The 12,227-nt window shown below is 37.1% G+C and overlaps 1 protein-coding gene across 1 annotated transcript in view; it reads right to left on the minus strand.

Annotated features, from left to right (window-relative positions):
• The window catches only part of LOC124168667 (transient receptor potential cation channel trpm), a 47,077-nt gene that overhangs the window by 13,379 nt on the left and 21,471 nt on the right, over nt 1-12,227 (minus strand). The window contains exons 14-15 of the mRNA XM_046546931.1: nt 10,216-10,272; nt 5,147-5,344 (exon numbers count right to left, since the gene is read on the minus strand). Of these exons, the coding sequence (XP_046402887.1) occupies nt 5,147-5,344; nt 10,216-10,272 (255 nt within the window). The remainder of the gene's footprint in view (nt 1-5,146; nt 5,345-10,215; nt 10,273-12,227) is intronic.

Raw genomic sequence — 12,227 nt, forward strand, 5'->3', positions numbered from 1 at the left:
AGGCCTGCATATACAATTTATTGCAAAGGTTGTAATGCAGTACCATTTATATATGATTTAACACTTTCCCGGCGAACAACTTTTGAAAAATCATCTCGGGATACCACACGGGTAAGATTATATATAAGAGCCAACGTTTTGGGTACCGACTCGCCCATTCTCACGGCTACTGACAGAAAATTCGAAGTGACCGTTGAACCCAGCGTTAGGAGGGGCCGGATTGGTCGAGATCCGATTGTTGTCGCGGAAGACTGTGGACCAGCGTAGACTTAGCTCTGGCAAACACAACTCTTTTAAGGGTTCTATTCCAAGAGCCGCTGATCGAACATCCGGTGTCTCTGTTCACTTTTTTATTTTCAAGTTTTATTTCAATCGCCTCTTTGGTTAAAGGATTCCAGAAATGATTCGATCGCCATAAAACTCTGGTGTCATCCCACCGTATTTTATGGTCCTCATCCAAGCTATGCTCGACTATGGCTGATTTTTCTGGTTGACCAAGTCGGAAATGCCTTTGATGTTCTTTAAGACGAGTAGATATTGTTCGCCCAGTCTCACCCACGTAGACATTATCACACTCACAGGGAATTTTATAAACTCCAGGAGTCATAAGGCCAATTGGATCTTTTACACAGACGAGGCAATCTCTTAAACTCGTCATAGGTCGATGGATGGTTTCGATATTATACCTCCTCAAAACCCTAGAAATTTTGCCCGATATAGTGGAAATATAGGGTAAAAAGGCCCTGGCTGTCGGTTTAGGTTGGTCTTCCTTCATAACCGAGCTCTTTGCAGTTGCGGAGGATTTTCTGAAGGCCAAAGTGATCTGCCGCTCTCTGTACCCATTCTGGCGGAAGGTATTCTTAAGATAGTCAATTACCAATTACATGGCAAGGAATGCGAGCCTAAACCTAGAAATAGATGAGCACAAACTGAGCAGGTGGAGCAGCCAACAATTTGGGTTGCACATTAGGAGAAAATAGACACATCAGTTAGGAAATTAGGCATTCATGAATAGGAAAGAGCTTAATTGAATGAGAGGATCGCAAGAATTTAAAGAAAGGGTTGGTGAAGAGTCTGATCAAGGGTGCAGAAATGTGGGCACTGAGAAAGGAAGATGAGAGAACACAGGAGCCATTCCAGATGTGAGTCTAGGGAGGAATGGAGGTGAAATGGACAGAGAGGAGGAGGAATGATGAAATGCTAAAGGGTGAGGAGAGGCGGCTTCTAGGTGAGATAAGGGGACAAAGTAAAAATAGAGTGAGGGGACGTTGAAAACAGTGTCGTACTCATTAAATAATTGTGGAAAAGTGAAACTACCTTACATTTCAATATGTCAAACTCTCACTATATCACACCTTAAAATTGGTTTGAATCGGTTGTACTTATTCGAAATAACAGTTATCCACTTTTAACTAAGTTAATGAACCTACTGGTAATAATTCAACTTAAATGTTGAAATTTTAGCACAATCCCACCTTTATAAAGTTAAATTATTATAGAATTATTCTAGCGAATTGGATAGGTTTTCACGGAGTACTTAAGAAGTATTTAAAGAAAAGGTTAGTGAAGAGTTTGATCTGGAGCGTAGCGCTTTACGGTGCAGAAACGTGGACACTTAGAAAGGAGGACGAGAAAAGACTGGAAGCATTGGAGATGTGGGTGTGGCGAAGAATGGCAAAGGTGAAGTGGACGGAGGGGAGGAGGAACGAAGATGTGCTGGACATGGTGGGTGAGGAGAGGCAGCTTTTAGATGAGATACGGAGGAGACATAGTATAAATAGAGTGAGGGGATGTTGAAAACAGTGTCGCACGTATTAAATAATTTTGGAAAAGTGAAACTACCTCATATTTCAATACGTCGAATTTTCACTATATCACACCTTAAAATCGGTTTGAATTGGTTGAACTTATTCGAAATAATAGTTATCCACTTTTAAATAATTTAATGAACCTACTGGTAATAATTCAATTTATGTGTTGAAATTTTAGCACAATCAAAAGATTTCACAAAAAAAAAGTTTATAAAGTTAAATTATTATAGAATTATTCTAGCTAATGGGATAGGTTTTCAAGGAGTACTTAAGAAGTATTTAAAGAAAAGGTTAGTGAAGAGTTTGATCTGGAGTGTAGCTGTTTACGGTGCAGAAACGTGGACACTTAGAAAGGAGGACGAGAAAAGACTGGAAGCATTGGAGATGTGGGTGGGGCGAAGAATGGCAAAGGTGAAGTGGACGGAGGGGAGGAGAAACGACGAAGTGCTGGACATGGTGGGTGAGGAGAGGCAGCTTCGAGGTGAGATACGGAGGAGACAAAGTATAAATAGAGTGAGGGGATGTTGAAAATAGTGTTAGAAGCTAGAATGTTGAGTAAATGAGGGACAGGCCAGAAGAGAATAGGGCGTTTAGATAGACTGAAAGGGAGTAGGGCTCATTGTGAATCGAAGAGACTGATCCAACCAGGGCACTCAGAGCTAACTCGCAAAATGCTCCATGTAAAACTACCTTACCTGGCCACAAATAAATACCTGGCCCACCCGACAAAGTGCTGGACATAATGGGCAAGGACTTTTAGATGAAATACAGAAGAGACAGAAGGTTTGGATCGAGTGAATACTGAGGATGGTATAAACAGTGTTAGAAGAAAGAATGTTAGATGAGAAGGAGGGAGGGGAAGAGGAAGAGAATAAGATTTATAGTTAGAATCAGAGGGAGTGAACCTTGTGGTGAATTAGAAAGTTAAATTTTGGAATGGGTGACAAACGGTGTTTCGCATATTTCTCTATGCAAACCAACTTCAACCAATAGATCACATAGATAGGGATAAATCACCATGTGTGAATATAATTCTGAAAGGTACAATGAATATTTGACAGTACTGTATCATGGGGATTTAGATGTAGGTCAATAGGCATCAACTCTGGTCTCTCCCTTGATTTTTCATGGAAGTTTTGACAATAGAAGTCAAACATTTCAATTACCTATAAATACTATCTTAGTGCATTGATCGATTTGATGTCCTTCTAACAAGACAGATATTCAGAGCATGAGTATAAAATTAGAATGAAGGGGAATAGGTGTCAATTAGATTAAAACTTTGTGGGGAAAGGGTTTCTGGTAGAGATGTGCGAATAGTATCCGCGAATACTCGAATACCTCGAATACTAGAAAGTATTCGATATTCGAGGTTTCGAATAGTTATGCGAAAAGTACCGCCTCGAATACCTCGAATACTTTGAATTTCGCGTCATACACTGTCGCACGCACGTCGTTGGTAGTTGACTCGGAAAAATGTAGAGAACTGTAGTCATTTAGTGCTCGCAGCGCCGTTTTACGCAAGTTGACGACTTACATCAAATTTAATGGATTTTAGCGGTGAAAAGAGTTCGACAAGGGGAACCGAAAATGGTCGGGTGAAAAAATCCGAAAATCCCCAATTCCCCCCACCAGGAGAACCTCAGTGCCATGGGATAGCATCCTTAGGGCATTTCCCACGATCCGCTATCCCCCTCCATTCAGCACTCGCCTCACCCACTCTGAGGCTTTCCTCTTCTTCGAAATAAAAAAAAGGTCACAGCTCGTGCAGGGATCATATTACGAAGACCTTAGCTTCGAAAAAATACCAAGTTACACGAGAACAATAGAAACATGTTTCGGGCCCTCCCTTTTCTCCCCCACTGACCTTTTTTTTCCTACCAGCTTCGAAGTTCCCCATTTCTGTGGAGGTCAACTGCTGCATGAGTCATCTACTAGCACAAAAGGTGTCTAAGAATAACTTTCGTCAATTGATGTTACACCTTTATTGAATTGAAATATTAGTAATGTGCGCGTAATTTCAAAAAGAATAAGACCAAACACGACGTATTTCTGAGTTTATTTAAGCATTTTACGCAAAGAAATAAATGTCAAAATACGACGGAGACTTAGCATTCTGGCGAAACTCGATATGAGCAGCAGAGCTTCTCAGAAGTTGATGCGGTATTTTTTTCCGAAAACCTATATCAAGTTAAAATTTATGAGTGGTGCTATAAATCTTTATTGTTACAGTCCCAGACAAAGGGATATTTTCTCAGGATATTTGGATTCTCCCTAATAGCAATTCCAATTCATCTTCTTATCTCGTGAGAACTCCCAAAGATGGACTGAAAATAATTGAAGAAAATCCGGTGGAAAAGAGCTTGTATTTTGCAAAATGCCTCAAATTGTCAGCTAGCACTTGGCAGCAGGAGTGGGGGTAAAGCGATGTTAGTTGAATTAATTATATGCCCAATTGTTTCCATAAAATTAAAATATTCATTAATCAGCTAAATTCCTGTTCGAATCCTTTGAAGGAAATCAAAATTACTCCACAAAATCTTGTGTTGCCTGCTGCATAGGCAACCGAGTCAAACATTCCAGCATTCATCATTTAGTATTCGAGGTATTCGAAATTTGAGGTATTCGAATATTCGAGCAATGATTTAATACTCGAATTCGATATTCGAATTCGAGAAATCTGCTATTCGACCCATCTCTAGTTTCTGGGAGGCCTGGGGGAATAGAATATCTCCCAGTGAAAGTGGACCCTGGCCCACCCTTGCAAATAAAGAAATCAAGGAAATTGTGATTTCAAAGCATTTTTCAATCCATTTTACACCCAATTTTATATCCCATCAGGAGAAAAAACACTAATAACGCTAATTCAAAATAACTGCATTGAATTCTCTGGGGGGCATTGTAAAAATTATCAGATATTGGGGGACGTATGAGAATTTAATAACAGACATATACAGCTAAATCATTCTGGTACTTACTGTGCCTAATTTTCCAACCAAACTCTCAACACTTGTGTAATCTTTGCCATCATATCTTCGCCTAGATGGCCATATGCATACAGGTTGAACAAACTGATTAAACTCATAATAATTAATAAGAAAAGGATATTTACAGGATGGACTCAGTGTGGAGTGGAGTAGGCCTTACTGGGAATTGAATAGGAGGGTCCAATTTGGGCTTGAGACAGACTTGTAAAATTGTTGTTGAGGTTGAGGTTAAAATTGAGGTTGAAAGTACACTTACCTCAATTTGAGCAATACCCTAAATGACATTACATTATTGCATGATCGCAAAATTTAAAAAAATGCATTGGTAAATTACTAAAATGAACTCACCGAGTGACCCCAGAACTTAGTGATAGGTGCGGTGTAAAACTCATAGAGCTTCTTCTTAAGACGCAGGGGTCGGTTTGCCTTGGCATCAAAATAATCCAGGGGAAGGTGGAACAGCTGATCCATGTCGTCCGTAATGACTTTCCCGTTCTCCTGAACAATTGTGTCCCTAATGTTGTAGTGCTCTTGGTTAATGAGTGCCTGAAAATGACATCACACAGAAAAATCAATACATGAGGCTGAACAGAAAGTAAGCACATTGTCTTAAACTTCACGGTACATAAGAAGTCAAATCAGTGAAACAACTCTTAGGATTGTTTAACCCATGAGTTTATGAGAACAACACAATCCATTTCCAGCTTCGGGGCTATGCATAAACTGCAATGTCAATTACTTATGGTTACTAAGGATGATTGCGAGGCAGAACGATTGCCTCTTCAATGCTGCGAGCAAAGCCAAGTTGCATTGCCATAAAGCCACTAAATAGCTCACACCTTATTCTAAATTACTCTGAATAATGAATTCAACTCAGTAATATTCGAGGAAAATTATAAATAATAGAATTTATGAGCACATGATAGTTGCCACCTGGCAGAAATCAATATCTGATCCAAGGTTTGAAAGAGGAAATTTTACCCAAATCCTTGCAAATTTATTTTTAGCCAAAGAATAAAAGTTTGATTAAAAAATTTGAAAATAAAAAAATATGGAACTTAGCATCATACTAAGGTAATGAATCAAATTTAGCCAGACTGTCAGTCCTGTATTTATGAGAATTAGACTTACAAACTTTCAGAGATACGAACATTAAAAAAATTCAAGCGTGCCCAAAATTTCAAATTTTGTGCTTCTGTTATTGGCCGATGCAATGTGGTGTGGCATGGAGGAACTTGCACTTTGGGCATAGTCTAATCAAAGAATCAACTAAACCATTGTGAAGTTAGAAACTGCTCTGTATTTTGCCCATTTTTCCTTAAAGCGGTCTGCAAAATTTTTTCCGCTTCAGCCTTGTCACATGCACAACTAGATCAGGCCCAGTGCACACGGAGCGACTATTTTGTAACCTCAGTTGGGAATCAGTTGCGTCTGCAACCAGTATGCAACTGAAACAAAACTTCTGTCCGCACATGGGTGTAATGACAAAGGGCTGGTTGTGAATCAGATGCGTGTATTGTGCAATCAGTGGAGTGTTTATTTAGTGCGGTACATGTTGTTTTTTAGCCCTTGCCTTGGCCGTCAGCGCTTACTATCACTGAGTCAGGCAAAGAAGACGCTGTGAAATATTGTCAATACCAAAGGCATTAGATAGTTTGTATTTGTTGAGGACGTCATGCTTCCCTACTGCTGCAACGAGCTTCATGTTGACTTCTTGATCATTCATTTTGAGATCGACACCATACGGCCGTCAAAATACCACCGAAACACCACGTGGTCTCGTGCAACTGAAGTCTGCAACGCAACTGCAACCGCGGGCCCACGGTTGCATGTGACTGGTTTCAGACTGTTTTGAGATTGTCAAAAACCAGTTGCGTCGTGTTCGCCTCCCCATTCAAAAACATTGTCGAGGTCACAAAACAGTTGCCCGCGCAACTGGTTTGCAACGGTAGTTGTAAAACAGTCACACTGTGTGCGCTGGGCCTTAGTATGTGAGTTAATGCAAAATTGTAATGCGGTGTTGCATTATGCAGGATAACATCACTTTTCGATGCCTTTCTTAGGTTTTCAACTTAAAAACAAGGTCTCAGAACACATATTGTACCTATTTTGAAGACTTACTTTAGTTAGTTTAGACCCTCTATCAGAATACATAAAAATTAATTGAAATTACAAAATTGGACATAAAAAAACCTACATCACAAAAAATAAAACGTAACTTTAAACAAATTTTCCACATCTATTACAGCATGCGGATGTTTCTCTCAAAAAATTATGCCTGAATTTGCCTTCGTAAACATTTACCCGCACCTCAATAAATGAAAACAAGCATTGGAGCCAAAATTTCAATTTACAGAGACAGTTTACAACTTTTGGTTTTTACAATTACAAGTAAAATTTTTAGAATTATATACAGGTTTTGGGGTTTCATGTGGAATTGTTGTCTAAATTGGAGGTCAGAGAGAAAAGAAAGCCAAAAATGTTACACAGTTTATGCACAACCCCTAGCATATGAGTAAATTTCAGTCCCTGGACATTAAGAAAGATCATTCAATTTGTTGAAGGCATTCAATTTTATATGACTATGCCCTCATCCATATAAAAAAAAACAGTGAACCAGAAAATTTACAAAATATGATTACATTTGAAAAGATTAGATGATGAGTAAAGGCAGTGAAGATTTGAAGAGAGAAATCTTTCAGGCAAGAAATAGGTTAAGCTTTAACTTCTTACATAAATTTTGATTTCTGAAATAGGGTTTACAGAAACTTTCTGATTATCAATGATTTTTCCACAAAAGTATATTTCAAGGAAAATTGGCAATAGATAAGATGAATATTAACATGAAGAACTTGAGAAATAAAATTTTTTAGCTCCTTATATGTTTTCCAGTGATGTAACTAGTCAGAATAACCTTTTAACCACAGAAAGTGCCAAAGTTTTTCATCTTTACTCAACCTTTAATTCCTCAGACAAGTTTCCTAAATACTACCCAGACGGCACAGAAATTTTACGTATCTTAATACGAAGGTGGGCCATCAAGATACAAGAAATCGCGCTTAGGAAGTTACTAAAAAGGTTTTGTTCCTTTATTTCCTTTAATGATGAAAAAATATACAAGAGGACTGGCAAATTCATATGCATCAATAAAATTGTATCTTATCGATAAAACTGTATTCGGTCTAGGACTATTTTCTTTCGCGGGTGGTGCCATCGTCCCATATCCTCCTAGAAAGAAGGCCCGATCACAAGCCTGCACAAGCCTTTGGAGATTGCGTTGTTTACGTTACGTCCCACCACGTTTCAGGGATTTTTGTGGTTAGGTTGGTGAAAAATAGAGTGTATGGTAATGGTGAAGTTTGAGAGGTAATTTTGTTAAAAATGCCTTTCGTGTGTGTATTGTCGGGATGTAAAGGAAACTCCGGGACATGGTCAAGTTTTTAGCTTTCCAAAAGATCCTGAGTTGAAGAAGAAGTGCATTTGGGCGTGCATAAGAAGAAAAAATTTCACCCCTACGAAAAACAGCAAGGTATGTACCCTTTCTCGCTGTAATTATTTGGATGTAATTTTAAGTTAGAAGTGGCTTCGGGATGTTGATGCATGACTTCAGTACTGAAAATGGTGATTCAAAATATTGTAGCAGCAATTAATTTGAAAATTCTTGCATTTTAGTTGTCTTTTTTGAATTAATTCGTTCGGTAAACGTGTGGTTAAAAGAGAAACTAGGAGTAAGTAGCCAAGTTTATAGAATCGAATATTGTTTCTTAGCTTGCCCTGTGGTGTGTGTGTGTGTGGTGTCGGCTTTCATCATTTCAAATTATCTTATGCTATAGTTTAAAATGAAAAAAATATTCAGGTATACAATTATTTACTATGTTTACTAGCCTAGTAATTTGAATTCTCATGCAGAAATACTAAAAATTGGAAATGATGTGACCTAGAAATGTGACATGGTATTTTATTATTTATTAATTTTAGGTGTGTGGGCTTGACATCACACCTTGTGATATCAGAAAATAATCTGTAGCCTTGGACAAGAAGACGGGGAGAAAATTCTTGTTGAATTGAAGGTGCCCAGATTGGAGGAAGGTACCATTGCTTCACTGTTACCTGTCGTCAAGAAGACAGACATTGTGGCAGAAGTGACATATAGATCGATAGTGGATGTGGATATTTTTTTGTGCAAGTGGATGCTTTGATAGTGGACGTTCATTGGAGAAAGTATTGAAGATAGTTATTATGTATCGACCAGTCCTCTTTTAAATAATTTTCTATTCGAAAGAGAATAAGAGTAATTGTTTCGCCAAATTAAATGTGGGTTAGAAGAGAAAATTGGAAATATTATTGTGATTGACTAAAGAAAATACATAATATCTGTATTGTATTTTTGTGGTTTTTTTCTTTCCTGCCTCTTAAAATTTCTTGTGGTGATGACTTCATACAAAGTAAGTATAGAATTGGAGGTGTGATCTAAGAGATATCATGTTTTATTTTACAAATGTTTATGCGGGTGTGATATGGCAGGACTTTCATATTTTTAATAGGTTGATACATCTACTGCAGTGACATGGAGACTTTTACTCATCCCAAATAATTTTTCAAATACTTTAGCGCCTGGTACAGGTATGTTTCAGTAGCTGAGACTGAACTATACGTAAATTTTTGCTCGCATTTTGATGAATTCAATCATAATAATAGCAGATGTGTCAGCAATCCTGTTTCATCGGCCATTATTATTGAAAAAAATCTTATTTCGTTAGGCTCTAGGGTAAGGAGCAAATGCTCATGGGCTATGCAATGTCTTTTTTAGTGTCATAATTAATATGTAAGAATTTACTCTTAATTAACAGAACTACTTGAGACCTTGTGCCTCTCATAGAACTTCCAATTCCCAACGTTCATTGCTGGCATAATGGCGTCGCTACTGGCACTGCTGTATTTCTGCACGCTTTGCATCCTTTCGTACGTGCTTCCTAGCAGACATTGACATGCTTCGTACACGCTTTGTCGACAGGCCGTGCATGGATAGCATCCATTGACGAAAAGCGACGGAGCAGCGTAGTATCCCCTTGGTCAATGATTACTATCTAGATACAAATTAGATATTGGGGTGCTGTGCCGTTTGGGTAAGGACCAAAATTTCATTTAATCCCACAAAAAATTGTGAGAATATTCGGAATGAATGATTATTTGGGCAAATGACAATGCGTGACCCTAGATTAAATGAATGAATAGAAATAACAATGGAGTACTCATAAAAAGACTTAAGTCATGAGAAGATGATAGAGTGAAAATCATTGAAATGATAGCCTTAGTACCCCAAACACAGACTGCTAAAATTCAAATCATGCAATCACAAAATAGCAGCCAAATGTGCTTTCATTTTGAAGAATGATCATGGTTGCAGTCTGGATTACCTTAACCCCTTGTTGGCTTGGAGACTTGTTCTTGATGCTAAAGCCTCTGGGCCATTTCTATAAGAAATTTTGAAGCCACACATGAATATGTTAGTATTAAGCAGTCACCTAATAAATTACAGTAGATTCCGGTTAATTGGGACATATCGGGACTTGTGCACTTTGCCCCAATTAGGCGAACTATCCTGTATATGGGCATAAACAAACGTTGAAATGATAGAAAGAAGACTAAAGAATGTTTATAATGCAACATAAGTAATTATTAAACCATTAATTTGACTAATAAATCAGCGAGTTCAGTTATTTTACAATCATTTTTAAGAATTATAACATTTTTGTTAAAAATATTTTTCACAGCCTTGGGCGACGCTGAATGAATATCTTTCACTAAGTCCTATTAAAGAAATGTCCTATCCTCTTGCAGATAGTATAACAACATGAGCTTTCAAAATAGGGCAAAAATAGGAACATTTGTGAAAAATAAGAGTAAATCAAAGGAGGAAAATGTAAAAAAATAGTATTCTGAAAAAAAATTTAATTTCGACGCGAGTATAGAGTCTATGTCGCCAACTCATGGCCCAATAAAGCGGCATGCTGTCCCTACTAAGCAGAGAATACTCTGGGATATTCCTCTATTGGGTTCTGTTCTTCAAGATCTCCCCCAATTAAGCGGCTGCCCCAAGTAACCGGTGGACCCATTAAACGGAATCTACTGTACTTTCTACTTAAGATGTTAGTAGGTTAATTTCAAGCCAGTTAATTACCCAGACAAAACTTTGATCCCATCACAAAACAGGAAAATGAGTGAAGGCATTTAGCCAAAGGTACATTGATTGAAATTCCATAAATGGTCGAGAAATCTCCAATCTTTTCTCGGCCATTGTCACAGTATGAATATGAATGGTTACAGAATGAATATGATCAATGATAGAGCCAGTGGTACTTACTACATAGGTCTAAGACTGGAACAGATACAACAAAAAGTTTTAATCAGTTTCAGTGTCAACTGGCACATTTACTTTTAATTTATCAAAGCAAAAAAGCACTACTACATAATTTATCACTCAGAAAATTAGGAGAAAAAAAATGAATAACTGGCCTTCATCATTATAACAGTCACAGACAGTACTCACAAGTTTAATTTAGCAGATCAAGCATGCACAAAAAAAGAATACACGTTTACCACAATTTTCCAATTGCATAAGTACCCAAACACTTTTTTTTACTGACAAAATTACATAAAATTATCAATTTTGTGTATAATGTGCACATATGTTTAATCTATCAAGTTGTTTTTATAAGTAGCTTACCTTACTGAATTTTTATCAGTCTCATTTTATTATTATTTTTAAATGATTACAAAAATAATAATGGCCATAATTAAATAGGTACTTTTTTAAAACTATTATGATAATACTAACTTATCGATTACCAAAAAAAGACAGCATTAATGAAAGATAAATACAAAATAGTAAATTGGTAAAATGAGTATACCGGCAATTTCCAGTCCCTCCAATGGAAGATGATTTTCAATAAGCCGGCAAACCATCTTTTTAACCCAATCAGTTAACAACTTGGCTTTACAGAGAGAGAATTTATAACATTTAACGTTGATTAACAATTTGGATAACAATGCTATTAATTTCCAGCCATCCACTTAATGCTTAAAGTACACAAATAAAGTTGGAATGGTGAACAAAATGAATGTCTAAATAATTGATTTCAAAATAATAGAAAATCAATCACTATCATATTATTATTTTTAAACTTAGAATCTTAAATAGCACTTTTAATGAGATTTAGGTAAAGTCGAAGTTTAACTTTCAATAAGGAGTAGTCTGATAAATCCATTGAGGGATAATTCAGATATAGGTAAGTGCAAATTAAGTGAAAATAACATTAAGTCACAAAAGTTTAAAAAAATCTCAACCACCCATTCATAATCATTATCCATCGCTTAAGTTTTCAACTAAATTAATTAGAGAAAGAAGGATTGAAGATAAGGAAAATTG

The sequence above is a fragment of the Ischnura elegans genome, chromosome 12 (genome assembly GCF_921293095.1).
Source record: "Ischnura elegans chromosome 12, ioIscEleg1.1, whole genome shotgun sequence".
NCBI lineage: Eukaryota > Metazoa > Arthropoda > Insecta > Odonata > Coenagrionidae > Ischnura > Ischnura elegans.